Source organism: Pteronotus mesoamericanus, unplaced genomic scaffold (assembly GCF_021234165.1).
Source record: "Pteronotus mesoamericanus isolate MK-2021 breed Mesoamerican mustached bat unplaced genomic scaffold, CSHL_Meso_final scaffold_21, whole genome shotgun sequence".
NCBI lineage: Eukaryota > Metazoa > Chordata > Mammalia > Chiroptera > Mormoopidae > Pteronotus > Pteronotus mesoamericanus.
This window is the reverse complement of record NW_026555310.1, coordinates 14,676,860-14,695,137: the sequence shown is the minus strand read 5'-3', so window position 1 is coordinate 14,695,137 and position 18,278 is coordinate 14,676,860. Positions and strand designations below refer to the sequence as shown.

Here is an 18,278-nt window from a genome sequence, read left to right as displayed (position 1 = left end):
CTATTCCCAACCCTCATGCAGCCAGAAATAAAAAGAGCTACTAATCTATGAAGTTGCTACAAAGAATCTCAACAAAGTGCTGATTTTTTTTTCTCATGGTAACTATTTTGATGCTTTTTTAAAAATATCAAGCACCAGTTTTTAAGCATCTTTTCACTGTGTTTCTTGGTTCATCCAGTTTGCTGGGGCTCTGATCATATGATGCATCCTTATGAGGTCCATCAAGGAGTCATTTGTTGGCCTAAGTGGGCCAGCAAAAGCTTTGGAGTTAGATTAGATTCTTGACTTGGATTTTGAAGGATGACTTTGTTTTCTAGATGTTGGCCTTTGCCTATGCAGAGAAAGAGAAAACATCTGGGTGAATATTAAGAACTTGAACCAGTGAGTAGAGTGAGCGAAGCTGCCTAAATTAGAAAGAGATAGAGCCTTATAGGGAGTCTATCATCAATTGACTAAAAAAAAAATCACATAATTAAAAAACTACAAAGCACACTAAATTAATGTCATCAAGTCTAGCCCAGGGGTCAACAAACTTTTTCTTAAAGGCCAGATAGTAAAAGTGTTAGGTTTTGCAGGCCATATATTCTCTCTTGCAACTACTCCACTCTGTTGTTGTAGTGTGAAAAGCAGCCATAGATAATATATAAACAAAAGAGTATGATTGTGTTTCAGTAAAACTTTATTTACTAAAACTTTATTTACAAAAATATGTAGTGGGCTGGATTTGGTCCAGAAGTCACAGTAATGTTTGAAACCCCCTGGCCTAGGCTATCAGTTTAACAGGGATTACAAAATAAAATGCCTATAATGCAAACTACATTAATATCTGCAAATGTAAGCTATTGTACAGTCTGGGGGCATTCAGAGGGTTGGTTGAAAATGCTAGCAAACATTTGTAAGCAAGTGTCCTGAATTGTCCAGAGAAAGAAAAGGAGCAGGTCAGGACGGAAATGACTTTCTAGTATATAAGCAGGCCTGGAAGGAACCATGATACAAGACTCTGTTATCCCAAGTGATTTCCATGATTTGACTCTTTGAATGATTTTATTATGTACCTGTGAAATTCCATTGACCCTGTACAACAGCAAGTATTGGTTGTCCATCAGCATCCATTGCTCTCTTCTCCTGGTGTTGTACCCAGTTTTTAACTAGGCACAAGCCTACACAGAGTAAAGGCTATGTTCTTCGCCTCCCTTGCAACCAAGTGTCATATGACTAGTACTGGCCAATGAGATATGGGAAGTGATATGGGCAACATTTGAGACATGTCCTTAGAGGGAGAAGGTATGCCCATTATCTTGTTCCACTGCTTGGAGCATTGTCAAGATGGTAAGCTACCTTAGACCATATGGACCAAAATAGGAGATGGCACAATAAGATAAAAGGAGCCTGGTTCCTGAATGACCTCATGGAGCAGAGAGTTATACTGATTCTTGATGGACTACCTCCATAGTGTTACATGACAGAGAAACAAACTTCTGTTTCAACTAAGTTGCTCTTCTTTAGATCTATGTTACATTAGCCAAACCTACAAGAACTATATAGAAAACTGTGATCCTAACCTTTGCAAGACAAGCCATTGCATTGAGATTATGCGAAGAAGCGTGGTGGGGGTGGGGGAGAACTAGAAATGTATGAGACGTGAGACGAGATTGGGCACGTTCAGGGTTGTAGGGCCGTAGACTAGAAATGTATGAAAACGATAACAGTCTATGATTCCTATCTTTAGTTTTTAAAGTTTTTTTTAAAAATACAAATTTAAACTAATATAAACACTAAAACAAATTTAAAACTAAATACATCGTTGATATTAGTATCTCATCATAATGACTATATTGTTTTTTCTACTTTATTTTTTTATTCACAATAGTTTACTCAGCAGAACAGAATTTGTTGAAACACTATGGAGAAACATTGAAGCACTAGGAAGGACACGTAGGTGCAAGAAAAGCATTTCCTCTTTTTAAGGAGATTATAATATCGTTGTGAAGATAAAATATTTATTGAAAAGTGGCCTGTGATATGTGCCATGGGAAAGGCCCCAAGAAAGGCATATTGGATCAGAGAAGAAATTTCATTTCCCTGTGGGCTTTTATAACCATGAGGGTGTTTGAGAAAGCTCTTATTTGATATTACACTGAAATTATAAAGACTATTACATTGATAACAGTAGAATATGTACGGGGTCCAACAGAAGTAACATCATTGACTGTGGTTGGTAGGTTACGTGAATGTCTCACACAAGATGAACAGCAATTTGAACATTTCACCTCAAATGTCATATGATACTTTTGCGTGTGATATTGTTATGTTACAGTATTACATGCTTATGATTTTGTAATAAGATTTTTATGTAATATAAAAGGGGTGTTACTTGTGCCAGACCCCTGTATATTTGTTATTGCATAATTGGTATTGTTATTTCAGATTCTGTCCTTAAGCACATATATTTTTTTTCTTTGCTTCCTTGTCTTACTCTTAAATATATTTATTAAGATAATGTTCTTACTGTGATCTTTTAACTAATTTATCTCGGGGTATAAAAATTACCTCATTATTAATAATTAAATAAAACAAATTATTAGTAATAATAAAATGTTAGTTGTGAATAGCCTGATAAAAAAATTACTAAAGGAAAAAATCCCTGTTTTATTAGGTCAACAGTGCCCCCTTTTGACCATTGGACCCCATAAAAGTAATCTTAAAGCAAACACATTTTCATCTCTGCTAAGAATTGAATCTATATTTATATAGGATTTCTAAAAAAGCCATCCTGTGTTACCGTAAGTGTGTGTATATTGTGTGCTTTTTATTTTGTAGACTGGTGCTTTGATTTTTTTTAATGATTAGGTCCTAATGGCAGTTTTGTAAGACCCAAATTTTAGTTTTTTGAATCTTCTCTATCCTGTCTGATTCAGGTTGAATACGAAGGCTTAAAGCATGAGATTAAGCGATTTGAGGAGGAGACTGTGCTACTGAACAGCCAGCTGGAAGATGCCATCCGTTTGAAGGAGATCGCTGAGCACCAGCTGGAAGAAGCCCTAGAGACCTTGAAAAATGAAAGGGAACAAAAGAACAACCTGCGGAAGGAGCTCTCCCAGTACATCACCCTCAATGATAACCATATCAGCATCTCAGTGGATGGACTCAAGTTTGCCGAGGACGGAAGTGAACCAAACAACGATGACAAAATGAACGGGCATATCCATGGGCCTCTTGTGAAACTGAATGGAGACTATCGGACTCCCACTTTAAGGAAAGGAGAGTCTCTACACCCCGTTTCTGACTTATTCAGTGAGCTGAACATTTCAGAAATACAGAAACTGAAGCAGCAGCTTATGCAGGTAAGAACTTTGTTTAGGGCCATTAGGGTGAATTTCTTAGGGATTGCATAGCATGTTATGGGGTCTCTTACTCTTACATTTTAGCTCCAGATTATTTTTAAAAATATTGCTTCTTCAACTAGCAATTTTGAAAATGCAATATTTTAGAAAGACACACCAGAAGAGGTGTTGAGAAACCTCATTTGCATTGCTTTAAGAAATTTATCTCTTAGAGCCACAAATTAGATGGCAATCAAAAGGCAGAGAGACAGCAAGCATCTTGATGCCTGTCTAACAAAAGAATTCAAAAACTTTACATACAAATAAAATGACAGAAAGTGATCTTTTTCATCACAAGCAACTGTATATATAGCTTCAAGAACAGCGGTTACACTTCACAGCAATACTTTAAGCTTTCAAAGACACTAAAGACTTTCGGTATGCTAACTGGCCAGGAGATCACATGATTAAGAATACAGATTTATACAGAACAGGTATAAATCTGCAACCAAGGAGTTATGATTCCAACATACTGTAAGCTAGGCCTTAAATGTTAGCAACTTCAAATCAAATGTCTTCTGTAGAGTCCCAAGTTTAAGCTTATCTCACTGTAAAATGGCTTTCTAGTTTTGTCTTGCCTCTCTGCCCTACCTACCTTTAACGCAACACAAATGGCAATCTTGTCTGAGGGACGTCCCCGCCCATCACCTGGGGGCTTCTTAGAGCTGCAAATTGTTGGGCTCCCCACAGATCTACTCAACCAAGGAACTGGTTCAACAAGATTGTTGGGTGATTAAATTTGAGGCTTAATCTTCAGTCTGTTATCCCTTCAAGGTTCTTCGCATGTAGCTGATAATTACAGGCTGCTAAGACTCTGGTAATCATTCATTTTTATAGCAAACAGCACTTACAATTTCCCACCTCTACAGAAATGATGAATAAAAAATGAAATTAGCAGAAATAAATACAGGGCTAGAGAACAAATACAATTAGTTTATTATAAGGCTTATTTTTAATATTACATCAAGAGTCAACATATCCTGTACTTCACTTGCTCAGTTCTTAGAGCTGCTAAAAGAGAATTTGTTTTCACAATGATGAATTTGAATCAAGATAAGAAGGCATGGCCGCTGGTAGCAAATGGATTTCATATAGACTTTTACCTGACTGGAAATTCCAGCTCTGTGTAGGTAATACTTTCCCATGTCTTTTTGCTCAGTTACACTAATATAAGTAGGTTGATACTCTAGGGGAGGGGGAAATTTCCCTGCTTTTCCCTCTTAGTGTTTCTGGCTGGTTTGAGAATTAAATTGACACAAGAGAGATTAAGAGGAGGAAATAACCAAGCTTATTACATATGTATACATGGGGGTTCCATAAGGATGTGGGACCCAAGGGCATGTGGGGCAGTTGGGGCTTCCCTGTTGGTCTGGGCTAAGGAGGGGTAGGTGGAGGTCTGGGATGTCAGAGGGAAGGCAGGCAACCCACAGGCAGATGAGAAACGGGAAGCATTTGGTAAGTAAACCCTTGCTTTGCCACAGAGGGTCGCCTACCAAACAGGCTTTGCCCGGTTCCTCCCTGTCCGCTGCACTGAGTTCATACTAAACTAAGGTGATAGCACCCTTCCTGGATTCCTTTAGGCAAGTAAGGGGGAGGTAAAAGTCTCTTCTTGAGTCTTTCGCTTCTTTAAAACAACCAACTTAAAATAATCCAAAAAAGGTATATTTCAAGGTGGCAAACTGTTTCCCCCACACCCGTGGGGTCAGATGCTACACTGGATGGTTAAATTCATAGGACTATTTCTGCAGTGACACGTGTGAGTATTTACAATGAGGGACAAAAAATGAGGACCCTAAGAGGCCCCCACATTAGTCAGGTGCAGCTTTGCTGCTCCGGGAATTTAGGGCTGGCTGAACATTGCCAAGTGAAGTGTGATAAACTTTTATTTAAAGGAGTTTGAGAGTATGGCTGCTATTGGCATAGCAATTGCTGTACTATTAGGCAGCCCTCAGTTTTGTGTGTCTCAGCTTATAACGTTAGCATACTTTGGATGCGAGAATTTGTATTTTCATAGTTCTCTTTTCTCTTAGGATTTCTTTTGGTCAGGGTCCAGAGTGCTGCACTTGAGGAAAAGCTGTGTGCCTTCAAACTGAACACCTGCACTTAGTGAATGTTGACAGTTTGTGAAGATGTCAATGAGAGGCACAGGCAGGAAAACAGCACCTTATGCCAGGAATATGCAGCTTTTAAGATTTTCTTCTTTAGGATTAAAGGAACCCCTTGAAAACAGCCTACCCAGGCCAAAGCCTGTTTTTATCTTAAAGATTTCCTCTATGCACATAAATCATATTTTCTCACCTAAGGGTATTTACTTAATCGGGTTCTGAAATGAGGGGGAAAAAATCTGTGTTTCAGCCTTGGGTATCAGGAATATTGGGTGAGTTGCTTTGCTTCTCAGAGAGACAGTCATAAAGGGAAAGGCCATTAGCCCTCTCACTAGACTCTATGACACCTTTGTTGGAATTGGGTAGGGTAGGGGGGAAGGCGAATACCATACTGCCCTCAAGATACCATACTGCCCTCTGCTGGGAAATGGTAAAATATAAAAATCTGCGCCAACTATAATTTATTGTAAACAGTGCCCCCTAGCACTGGATGGTATGTGACCTGAAGATGGCCACATGGAAGCTCTGGTGAGCATCCCATCCAACCCTCATTTAAAGGTGGTTGTGAAGACTAAATAAGAAGGTAAATAGGAAAGTAAATAGGAAACTATAAGTCACAAAAATTTTTAGGTTACTCTAGTGGAACTGTCCATCAGTGTTTGAGATGTTAAGAAGGTCACCACTCCTACTTTACATAAACAGTCAATCCACAGAGCCTAGAGAGTAGAAGAAAAGGCAAGGGATAATAAGCCTATATTTATATCTTGGGGTGCTATTTTTCTCAGAACAAATCGGGGTGAATATTTTACTGAACTGTATTTCTTCCTAGGCTATGCAGTAAACTACAGGAATATTTTAAATTTAGTCATGCTAACTCTCACATAACACAAATACATGTGAATTTAAAAATATAAGAAAATACATATAAGAAAATATTTTTTTGAAAAGAACTTTAAATTTTATTTTTCAATTACAGTTTACATTCAATATTATTTTGTTTTAGTTTCAGGTGTACAACATAGTGATTAGACAGTCACATACTTTACAAAGTGTTCCCCTCAATATTTCCGGTACCCACCTGGCCCTTTACATAGTTATTACAATATTATTGACTGTATTCCCTATGCTGTACTTTATATCCCTGTGATTATTTTGCAACTACCAATTTGTCCTTCTTTATCCTTGACCATTTTTACCCAGTACCCCAAGAAAACATTTTATTCACCCAAGAGTCCCAATAAACTTGACAATAGTCCTTGATAGCAAACAGCTCAATTAGTGTCATTCTTTATTCACTAAGAGACATTTTTCAGATGATTATTGGATAAATTATTTTGACTTTTTGGTGCCCTCAAGACTTGACTATTTCTAACATATCATCATTGACATTTTCCAGTAACAGTCAAGTACCTTAATTAGTTTTATTAGAATGAAAAGAAGTAGATCCTGTCTGGAAAAACTAAATTATCTAATCTATTCAAAGGATTCTTTATGCTTCTGCTGAAATTTTGTACCTTTGATAAATAACCTCTGTTTAACTTCACATCAGCGAGTCAAACTAAGCAGGAGAAAACTTTGAATTTTTTTCCCAGTATCACACTAGCTATTTATTTCACATGTAATACAAGAAAACAGGAATGTTTATGTAAAGCTGAAGTTGATGTTTTGCTGTATCCTGGATGTGAAAGAAATTTTGAGACTGTGTTTAGATCTGATCTGTTAAAGGCAATTTTAGTTTTTTTTCTATAATGAAGGTAAGTAGTCATTTTGCTATATGATCTGTAAGAGTTCAAAGCAATTTATTTATATTTGCCTAACTGGTTGATGCTTACAGCAACTGTATGGGGTAGATAGTACTATTATCCCCAGTTTATAGATAGGGAAACTGAGGCACAAATGTTACATCATTTGCTCAAAGTAAAAAACCTAATAAGTGGACTTGCTACACAGAGAGTCAAATAAATCAAATGTTATTTCTGCTTAACAGAGATAGAATATTTATGGGGTAAAGTTAATGAAAACAAGATTGGCCAGTTATTTTTAAAACTTAAAGTGATAACTACAATTTCTTAGTACAAAGTTGATACGTAGTTAAAATACGACAGACTTTCTAGTTTAAGATTACATTTAGAGCTTTATAACCAAACATACTGCTCAGAGCCTACTTTTCTATGGTACATCAGTAAACATAAAAGAGCATCTGTAAACATAACCAGGAGAAATGTCTATGTAGTAGGTTTCCTAAGAAGAGCTTTATGGAGGTGTACTTCCTATAACATACAACCCCTCTATTTAAAGGGTAGAATCTCATGGTTGTCAGTATATTCAGAGTTATGCAACCACCACCACCACCATCAAGTTTAGAACATTTTTATCACCCCAAAAAGAAAGGACGTACCCATTAGCAGCCACTCCTTATTTCCCAGAACCCTCCAGCCCTCAGCAACCACTAGTTTACTTTCTTTCTTAATAGATTTGTATATTCTGGACATTTTATATAAATGAAATTATACAATGTGATCTTTTGTGTGTGGGTTTTTTCATTTAGCATAATATGTTTAAGGTTCATCCATGTTGTAGCATGTATTAGTACTTCATTCCTTTTTATTGCCAAATAACATTCCAGTGTATAGACATACCACATCTCATTTATTCATTTATCAGTGATGGACATTTGAGTTGTTTCCACATTTTGGCTATTATGAACAATTCTGCTGTGAACATTCATATACAAGTTTTTGTGTGCACATATATTTTAATTCTCTTGAATATACACTAGAAGTGGAATTGCTGGGCCATATGGTAACTCTATGTTTCATCCTCTGAGGAACTACCAGGCTCTTTCCTAAAGCAGCTACACCATTTTACAGCCCCACCAGCAGCATATGAAGGTTTTGATTACTCCACATCCTCGCCAACACTTGTTACTATTTGCCTTTTGATCGTAGTCTAGTTCACTACAATGCTAAATGAAAGTAGCAGGAGCATTAGTCTTTGTCTTGCTCTTGATCTTAGCAGGAAAGGATTCACCATTAAGTATGTCATCTGTGGGTGTTTTGTATCAGGTTGAGGACATTTTATTCTATTTCTACATTTATTGACTATTTTCATCATGAAGAGTTATTGAATTTTGTCAAATGCTTCTTCTGCATATATGGAGATGATCATGTGGTTTTTGTCCTGTAATCTACTAATACAGTGTATTGTGTTTATCATTTTTGGATGTTGCATTCCTAAGATAAATCCCACTTGGTTGTGAAATTCTTCTTATATGTTGCTGGATTCAGTTTGCTATCATTTGTTGAGGGTTTTTATGTCTATATTTATAAGAGATAATGGTCTGTAGTTTTCTTGTTATGTCTTTATCTGCTGTTGGTGTCAGTAATACTGGCTTCAGAATAAGTTCAGAAGGTTCCTTTTGCATATGTTTATGTGGGTGAGAAAAAGAGAAAAAAGGAGTTTTCCTTTCACCTCACTCTCCAGAATGCTTTTCCCTTCCTTTCCAGCTGCTGGATTCTCTCACCTAGTGTTTCTTGGTTTTATGTGAAGCTTTTTCCATGGTTTTCTTTTTTCGGAGCACAGGTGTGCACTGCCAGAGATGCTTCCCTTCGAGCAGGGAAGAATAATTTATTTATTTCTCAGTTCTATTTATGTAGATTGATACTACATGTACCATGACTAGAATCACACCAATTCTTCAAATGGAGAGTCACATGACCAGGATAAAGTCTTTATGGAAATTAATAGTTATAAAACAGCTTTGATTTCTTTTTTCCCATAGAAGTTCCAATATGAACCTGTAAATTCTGGATATCCTTTTGTGGTGGTTGTTGTTCCTTCACAAAAAAATCTGTGAGTCCTTAATATATGTAAATGCGTCTATTGAAAAGGTAAAATTCAGTGAAATCAAATGTAATTTCCATGGGACATAATAGCAATGACAATTATAGTTAAAGTATACTTACCTACACTGGCTAAACTATTTACAAATTCAGCATTCAGATTTTCTGGCAAAATGACCAGTCTTACAATGAAAACTAAAATCCTCAGTTCCAGATAGAAGATAAAGATCGTAGAAAGAGAAATAAGGCAACTATTCTTAGTCACTATAGAAGATTATAATTAACTCAGCAAGTCTCTCTTGGATAAGTTCACAAATGGAGATTAAAATAGCACAGTTAAAATGTTTAGTAATTTTAATATTTAAAGTGCATTGCATTTATTAATTCAAAGTACAGTGTATCTATAATAGTGTAAGCACTGCTCTCTAAAATCCAAGTACAATTAAGATATTCTAAGTCTCAATAGCTGAGAAAAAATATATGTGGAGCATATGGGCACACAAAAGAGACAGTGTTCTACCTGATGTTTTCTGAAGGTGGTGTTATGAATGAACTGACAGACTTACCCTTTTAAACTTAGAAAATGTTTACGTTAAATCTGAATTGGCAGAATATAGATCGAAACTCCACTGAAGGCATTACCTCGCTCATTATAACACTTTTGCTTCTAAAACAAGCTTAAGACACATTCAGTGCATTCTGTTCTGGTCCAATTTTTATTTCATTTTATCCTATTTTATTCAAAGGCTTTTCCTATTAAAGGGCTTTTTGGAAGTAGCTTTGTCTTTTGTAATCATGGATACTAATCAAATGATATTTAGACTTTTCAGAGCAAATTCACTTAATTTTCGAAAGAAAAAGAAAACAAAACTCTTGAAATAATCCATTTACATTGAGATTATATATAATACCAATAATGAATATTGAGGAGATTTTTCTATCCCCTTTATCAAAAATTCAGAGACTTGGCTTTTCGTCTAATTCCATATTACATAATTACCACTTAAAATTGTTGCCCAGTAGTCTGGATAAGTCATTTCATCTTTAACTGTGGAGATACAATCTTTTAAAGCTAATGAAACCCAATTAAGTGGACTTGTATGCAGCTATACCCCAGCTCTAAAATGAAAGAGTTGCTTTTGCACATAGATTCAAATTTGTGCAACAGATGATTTGCCACGTAGAATCATTTTGGTCATGGGAATTACACCACAGTTCCCTAAACATTAACAATAGCTAATATAATACCTTAAGCATTAAATTCACTATCTCAATCATCAAAATGTCATATTGCGACATTTTGTGGTCCGTTTAGAGATTAGTAGACTGAAGCATGGCCAGAGTCACATAGCTAAGTAAATGTTGGTGCCAGGATTTGACTCAAGCTCTCTGATGCTGCAGCCTCAGTTTTGTTTTGTTTTGTTTTTACCTATAATACTATTCTTTTGAAATATTTCGGTTTCTCCAGCCATAATGTATAACTTGTGGATTACATTCCTGTCATAGATATGGGCAGGCACTATGTCATAATATCAAAGCTACAGCTTAGGAGCCTGTAAATAATACTTTAAAATAACAAAACTATATTTTTAGGTTCTAATACACATGACCACACTATACAAACAGTCTTTGCTTTGCATGATATTGTGGAAACAGAAATATGATTAAGCAGTCTGTGGAAAACAAATTTGTTAATGAGAAAATTACATTAAAATATTAGTTATAAATGTACAGAAAAATGAAAAAATAATAAACCTACTCAACACACTAACAATTAAATCTAACAATTAAATCTAACAATTAAAAACAAGTTAAATAATCTAACAATAAAAAACAAGTTAAAGTTTTCTTCGTATAAAACTTACCTTTGAAATAAAAATTTAACCCTCCCCCCAAAAAACTTACAAAGAGTCATTCAAACTTACTTTCTCCTCATGCTATAACTTGTAATATGGAGCAAAAATCTTTTCTATGCCTTGACAAATTGTCATACTCCTATCTAAGTTTAGATCAGCTTCCAGCATTTTATCCTTTGCACTTCCAATGTCTGAAATTATCTTCGAGAGTATCTTTAATGTGCTGGTGCCACTTCCTTTAGGATATTTTCATCCTTTTTACAACTACTTCTTTCATTTTTGTTACATTCTCCTTTGCCAAATTGCTTTGGCAGCATATCTAAAATCCTTCAGACACCATCAGTGTCCACATTCCCACATTCAGCTATTTCTTCTATAACTCCATTTATGTTTGATTCCTATTTCACTTCCAACCTTTTCAGTCTAATTCTTTGTTGCCCTCTTTTAGCCATAAAACTCTGTATTCTCTGGCTTTTATATTAAAAACTCTCAAATTTAGTATGTCTATTGTTGGGATTAAATGCTTATTTTTAAGGAAATGTTTAAGATTATCAGCAGCATTTAGGAAGTTAAAGCCTTAGGTTTTAAATCTAATTTGGGCTTAAGCTTTGGGAAGGAGAGGTTGATTCAGTGGCACCTTGAGACAGCCACGTACCCCACGTGAACTAAGGAGCAGATACAGTCTAAGGCTCTCAAAATAAAGACAATGCCAAGTACTATCTCTTGAAGTCATGTTACAGTTTCTGCAAAGTGTTAAGGATAAAAATAAGATTGTTTGAACAACATTCAAGTTTTATGAGTTGATGTGTATAAAGCATGAGAATTTGAATGGGTAAATATGCATAGCATAATTCTTTTAGAAGGATGTACTTGGAGTGATTGACTTATCAGAACTGCTGAAGAAAATACTCCCATTGAATTTGAAATAGTGGGAACATTGGCTCTGTTGCAGTTATTTTACATCTGTACGTGTCCAACTGTGAATAGTGTTCAGTTCATCAGTGGCATTGCATCGAAGTCATTCAAAGACTTTGTTTTGCCATTGCAGGTAGAGCGGGAAAAGGCCATTCTTCTGGCCAATCTCCAGGAGTCACAGACGCAGCTGGAACACACCAAGGGGGCGCTGACGGAGCAGCACGAACGGGTGCACCGGCTCACGGAGCACGTTAATGCCATGAGGGGCCTACAGAGCAGCAAGGAGCTCAAGCCTGAGCTAGATGGGGAGAAGGGCCGGGACTCAGGGGAAGAGGCGCATGACTATGAGGTGGACATCAATGGCTTAGAGATCCTTGAGTGCAAATACAGGGTGGCAGTAACTGAGGTGATCGATTTGAAAGCTGAAATTAAAGCCTTAAAAGAGAAATACAATAAATCTGTGGAAAACTATACTGAAGAGAAGACCAAGTATGAAAGTAAGATCCAAATGTATGATGAGCAGGTGACAAGCCTTGAGAAGACCACCAAGGAGAGTGGAGAGAAAATGGCTCATATGGAGAAGGAATTGCAAAAGATGACCAGCATAGCCAACGAAAATCACAATACCCTTAATACAGCTCAGGATGAGTTGGTGACATTTAGTGAGGAACTAGCTCAGCTCTACCACCATGTATGTCTGTGTAATAATGAAACCCCCAACAGGGTCATGCTGGACTACTATAGGCAAAGCAGAGTTACCCGTAGTGGCAGCTTGAAAGGGCCTGATGATCCCAGGGGACTTTTGTCTCCACGGTTAGCCAGGCGGGGTGCATCATCCCCAGTAGAAACAAGGACCTCCTCTGAACCAGTTACAAAAGAAAACACAGAGGCCAGCAAGGAACCAAGTCCAACCAAGACCCCCACCATCTCTCCTGTTATTACTGCCCCACCATCATCTCCAGTATTAGATACAAGTGACATCCGCAAAGAGCCAATGAATATCTACAACCTTAACGCCATTATCCGGGACCAAATCAAGCATCTGCAGAAAGCCGTGGACCGGTCCCTGCAACTGTCTCGTCAAAGAGCAGCAGCACGGGAGCTGGCCCCCATGATTGATAAAGACAAGGAAGCCTTAATGGAAGAGTTCCTCAAGCTCAAGTCCCTGCTGAGCACCAAGCGGGAGCAGATCGCCACGCTGAGGGCAGTGCTGAAGGCCAACAAGCAGGTGATCTCATTCTACTGACCATGCATGCTAGCCGACGCTTTCCCGACTTGTTTATTCCTTAATGTTTTTGAGTGTCAGCTATAATCAGGATGAGAGTTCAGATTCCTGGTTAGTGGAGGAATAACAACTTAAGTCCCCGTACCAGATCAGAATATAATAATTTTTATTAATTCGGTGAATGGATGAAATAGGAGAGTAATTATGCTCCAGTAGGTGAAGGTAGAGGTGAGGATAGAAAGGCAGTTCAGGTGGTCTGTGAAAACAAAATGGAGGGACGGCAAAAGAGTTGGGCTTGGTGGCTTATATCAGGGAGATACAGCAAGAAATACACCCTGGCTGGGTGCTGGAGCAAATAGAAGGAGGTGAGAGAGAGAGAGAGAGAGAGAGAGAGAGAAGAAGAGGAAGAGATTGAGGTAGAATGTGCACTAACTCTACCAGTGACCACATATCTGAAATTTAGGTTCAATTAAAATGTTCACTCACCAGGGTCAGAGCTTAAGCAGTAGAGAATCTTTCCTAACCATAGACCTTGCCTTCAGGAATAAGAGTGCTACCACAAGACACTACCTGGCTAATTCCTAGATCCTCTTGGTCACTGAATTTGTTTTCTCTCCTCGAGCTTTACCTGGATGGCAGTGCTATGAAATGTAGACAGGAAAATATTTATAACCTTTATTTCTCTGGAAAATGAACCTTCAAAGATATATTTGAGAAGGGTGCCAAAAAGGAGTGTTGATAAAGAGAAGCACTAAAGCATCAGATACCCTCTTGCAAATGTAAGCAGGGCTGGTGTTAGAAAACGAGGGTTAGTTTCAGACTCGGAGTTCCTTCTTTTGCTTTTATCTGGGGAAACCACAGTATAATTTTGTCATCTACAACGCAGCTTTCTAGCACCTTTATCTTCAGTTCCCATAAATCCACTGATACAATTTGGAGGTTTATACCACAAACAATAATATTGCCTGCACTATAAACATGTTTTAGATAAATCTAAGGGCAAAATAGGACCTTATTTTGTGCCATCACTTCAGAGAAATAGAAAAGATTAGGGAAAAATGAAGAATTTGTGAGAGATTTGACTCCAATTCAAGGTCAGAGTGAAGGAACATGTTACCATAAATTCTGCTACAATCCAAAGCCCTGGTGTATTAGAATGGTTCCAAATAACCAATATCATAAAAAATAAGACTTAACCTTTATCAAGGACATAATACCCTGGGCATTTGGGGTCAAATGATTCAGATAACTTCTCTGACTTCTTCCTGGAGGTTGAGTATTAACCACCTAGAAACCTAGATATGTAAGAATGTCAAGACGCACGACTGACCCAGAGGTTAGGAAATAAGCATGGTCGATCAGCCGAGAGAGCCTAATTGGGGAGCAGGCATTTACTGCGTACATATTTCATGGCCGGCAGGAAGTAAGATGAAAAAATAAATGACTAGTAATCTAGTAGGAGTTCAATAATGCCTATAACTGTTTACAAAATAGTACATATAAACACTTTAGAATGGCATAAACAGTGCCAGAGGAATTAGCAGAACAAAGCATTCCTGGCTGTGGTACCATTTGCGTCATACATACCCTTTATGGGCTCAGTAAGTTAAATGAAAACACATTTCTAGCTGTGCATTTCGTTTTGCATTTTAATTATGCTGGGCCTATTGTTGTGATGCTTATGTGCCATAAATAGTTTCAGGTGTCTACAGATGATACCCATTATGTTTATACATTGTGGAATGTTACTTTATATTAAGGCTAAAGTGAGAATTCTGTGGTATAGAGAAAAAAAGGATTTTCTATTTTAAAAATAAAAAGTTTTCTGCATTCTCTATGAATTTTTTAATATGCTTTAGGATTTTTCATAAAGAGTGTTTTCTGATAAATAAGCAAGTGTGTATGAAGTACCATCTGTGTACTAAAGTGTGCTAGACGCTAAAGATTCAAAGGAGACTAATCCATGGTCCCTGCTCTCCAGAGTGGGGATGTCAAAGCAGAAACAGATCATTACAGTTTGATATTATATGTGCTGTAATTGAGTTATGGGAACATTGCGGAGGAAATAACTAATGTCTTCTAGAGGAGCTGGAAAATACTTCACAGAAGGAATTATTCTTGTGTCTGCTCTTAAAGGATAAGGAGCTGTTTTCTAGAACAGGAGGAACTAGTTCCAGAAAGAAAGAACAGTAGGTGGTAGAGGCACAGAATAGAAAGATATATTCAAGGAATGATTTTGAAGGTTTCTGTTGCTGGACACAAGATGCAGGAACTAAACTTTGGGAGTGTTTGAAGAATGTGGCAAATGCAGATGCCAGGAAATCTGCTAATGGATTATAGACACTTAGAATCACTTAATTCTGAAGAAAACTTTGCTCAGTCCTTGGACAAAAAAAAAAATCTGCAAAGTTGAGTCCTTTTGGGACATTTCTCACAAATAATATCTTTGCACTTCTGTTTCAGATCTTATTTTTCTGTCACCCCTCCCCTTAGTAAGTGACCTTGTGGCTCCATGTGCTTACAAATTTGTTACATCTACATTTTCACTGTGAAAAAGTGAAAAATACGTAACTATTTGTTCTAAATGACTATGTATCTAATTTTTTTTTTAACTTAAATGGCCATTTTTCCCCAGGTCAACTTCAGCATTCTGGATACTTTTCTGAATTTATAATATTTCTAAAGATTCCACTAAGTTATAATACTACAGGACATGTTGAACTATTTTTTAAGTAATTTCTCATTTTAATTTGAATTTAAATTCAATCTTAACCAATAAGAAACTACTTTGGAATCAAAATGTTAACAAACTACCCCGTCCCAATGTCATTTTAACTTAAAAAGAATCTGTTTACCTTTATAGAAATTGGCACTTTGCATCAGAAAATTGAAACTGTCCATTTCAAGCACAAAACGTAATGTTAAAAACCACGGTAATCTTTATGGGAAGTCCTATGAATAATGGATTTTTTTTTTATTAGTAAGGGACTTTTTAAAAACTAGTACCGAATATTGTTACACAGCCTGAAAAGCTGTAGTTAACAGTTTGTAAAAAGTGCACGTTTCTGGTTTGGTTTCAGTATGCACATCACGTGCTGTGCATCCAACAGACAGTCCCTAAATGTACATTCATTTCCTGCATTGATTCAGGCAACATTCTCTTATTTCACTTCTTTCTATGTGTCAGCCTGGTTCTCAGCGTGGAACACTATTTATTCCAAAAACTTTAGACATGCCCAAATCCCAAATTTGAATAAATATTTCAATTCATTCAACATTTTGGAATTTTTTCTTTTATGGAGCTTTTCTTTTATGGAGTTACATTTGACTATTAAAATTTGATTATTTTGATTTGATTATCTGATTATTAAAATTTGATTGTTAAATTTGACTACAGCTGTTTTGAAGAAGCTGTATGAAAAAATATAGAAAACCATTGGTTCTTTTTTCATTTTCTTCCTTAAACATAAAATATGGATTGATAGTTTGTCATATCGGCATGTCATAAATTACAGCGGCCTGTATCTTTTATCCTGTTTGTTTCAGGCCCCTGGAGCACAGGTGGCACAAGAATATTTGAGTTCTTACTGTATAGGAAGCAGTACTGTGCCCCTCACTTCTCCTTGATAAAATTCTATAAAGTTTCATTTTGGCTCCCTGAATTCATGGGTGAAAATCCCACACTCTCAACAGTCTGTACTAACTAATTACCGGACTATCACTGCCTTAGCTTCTGGTACTGACTCTAGTTCATAGCTGGCTTCTAGGGCAATTTAACCACATTGTGGATTCACAGCACATTTTGACATTAAAGAAAAACTGCCTTCTATCCAAAGTACATACCTATGTTTAGGTAAAATTTAACCAAATCCATTTCACCCCCCTTTATTAAAGAAAGTAATAGACCCAGCATGAAGTCTGTGTGATAGATTTTCCTGATATGAAAGTTGTAAGCGCTGTGATTTTTCTGCTCTAGACAGCTGAGGTGGCACTAGCTAATCTCAAGAACAAATATGAAAATGAGAAAGCAATGGTGACTGAAACGATGACAAAGCTTAGAAATGAACTGAAGGCTTTGAAAGAAGATGCAGCAACTTTCTCATCGCTGAGAGCAATGTTTGCAACAAGGTAATTGTTTTTATTTCCAAGGGTAGGTGTGGTACATGGGGAAAAGACTTTAAAATTCACATGTGTATCTTCGTGCATCTTGAATGTATAAGTTCTGAAGAAAATAGAAGAGATTCCACTCTGACAAATCTAAAATAAGACCTTTTGTGTTGGTTTCCAGAGCCCTCTACTGGACATACTGGATCAAGCAGTTCCTTTACATAAAAGTATTTTTAAATTAATACAGCATTTTTTTCTATATTCACAATAGGGCTTGTGTACCCAAAAGACTTAGAACAACAACAAAAAGCCTCCAACATAAGGAAAAGCCCTACTTGCTAAAGTAGCTAAATATTATCACCACTGAAATTGATCATCGCCAAAGTACATACAATGTTTATCATTAATAAATATTATATGCAAAAAATACCATCATAATGAAGATTAACACTCATATCGATTACTTAGACTTTAACACACTGATATAAATATAACTTATAAAATATAATTACATCACCAAATTTTTCACATTGCCCAAGTAATTAGATAGATACTAGTTACTACCCCCTACACCAGTTTCATTATGAGGTGCCACAGTATTTTGTTTTTAAACCTGAAATGATTATGATGAATGTATTGATTCAAGGCATTCAGAATCCTGAGATTTTCAATATGTAACCATTTTTGCTGTCGCAACTTATTCCTAAAATAAAAACAGTTATATATTTTATATGATGCAAACTCGGTACGAAGCTCACAAAGCATAAACTATGCCTTTATTTGCAGATTTGGTGATAATGTACACGTAGCCGATCCAAGTGTAAAACAAAAGCCTGCCTTGTATG

The 18,278-nt window shown here is 36.6% G+C and overlaps 1 protein-coding gene across 3 annotated transcripts in view; it reads left to right on the top strand.

Moving 5' to 3' along the window:
* BICD1 (BICD cargo adaptor 1) overlaps window positions 1–18,278 on the top strand; it is a 155,011-nt gene that overhangs the window by 108,765 nt on the left and 27,968 nt on the right. For all 3 annotated transcript variants that reach the window (XM_054591273.1, XM_054591271.1, XM_054591274.1), the window contains exons 4-6: window positions 2,919–3,344; window positions 12,235–13,329; window positions 17,303–17,454. In XM_054591273.1, coding sequence (XP_054447248.1) covers window positions 2,919–3,344; window positions 12,235–13,329; window positions 17,303–17,454 — 1,673 coding nt within the window. The remainder of the gene's footprint in view (window positions 1–2,918; window positions 3,345–12,234; window positions 13,330–17,302; window positions 17,455–18,278) is intronic.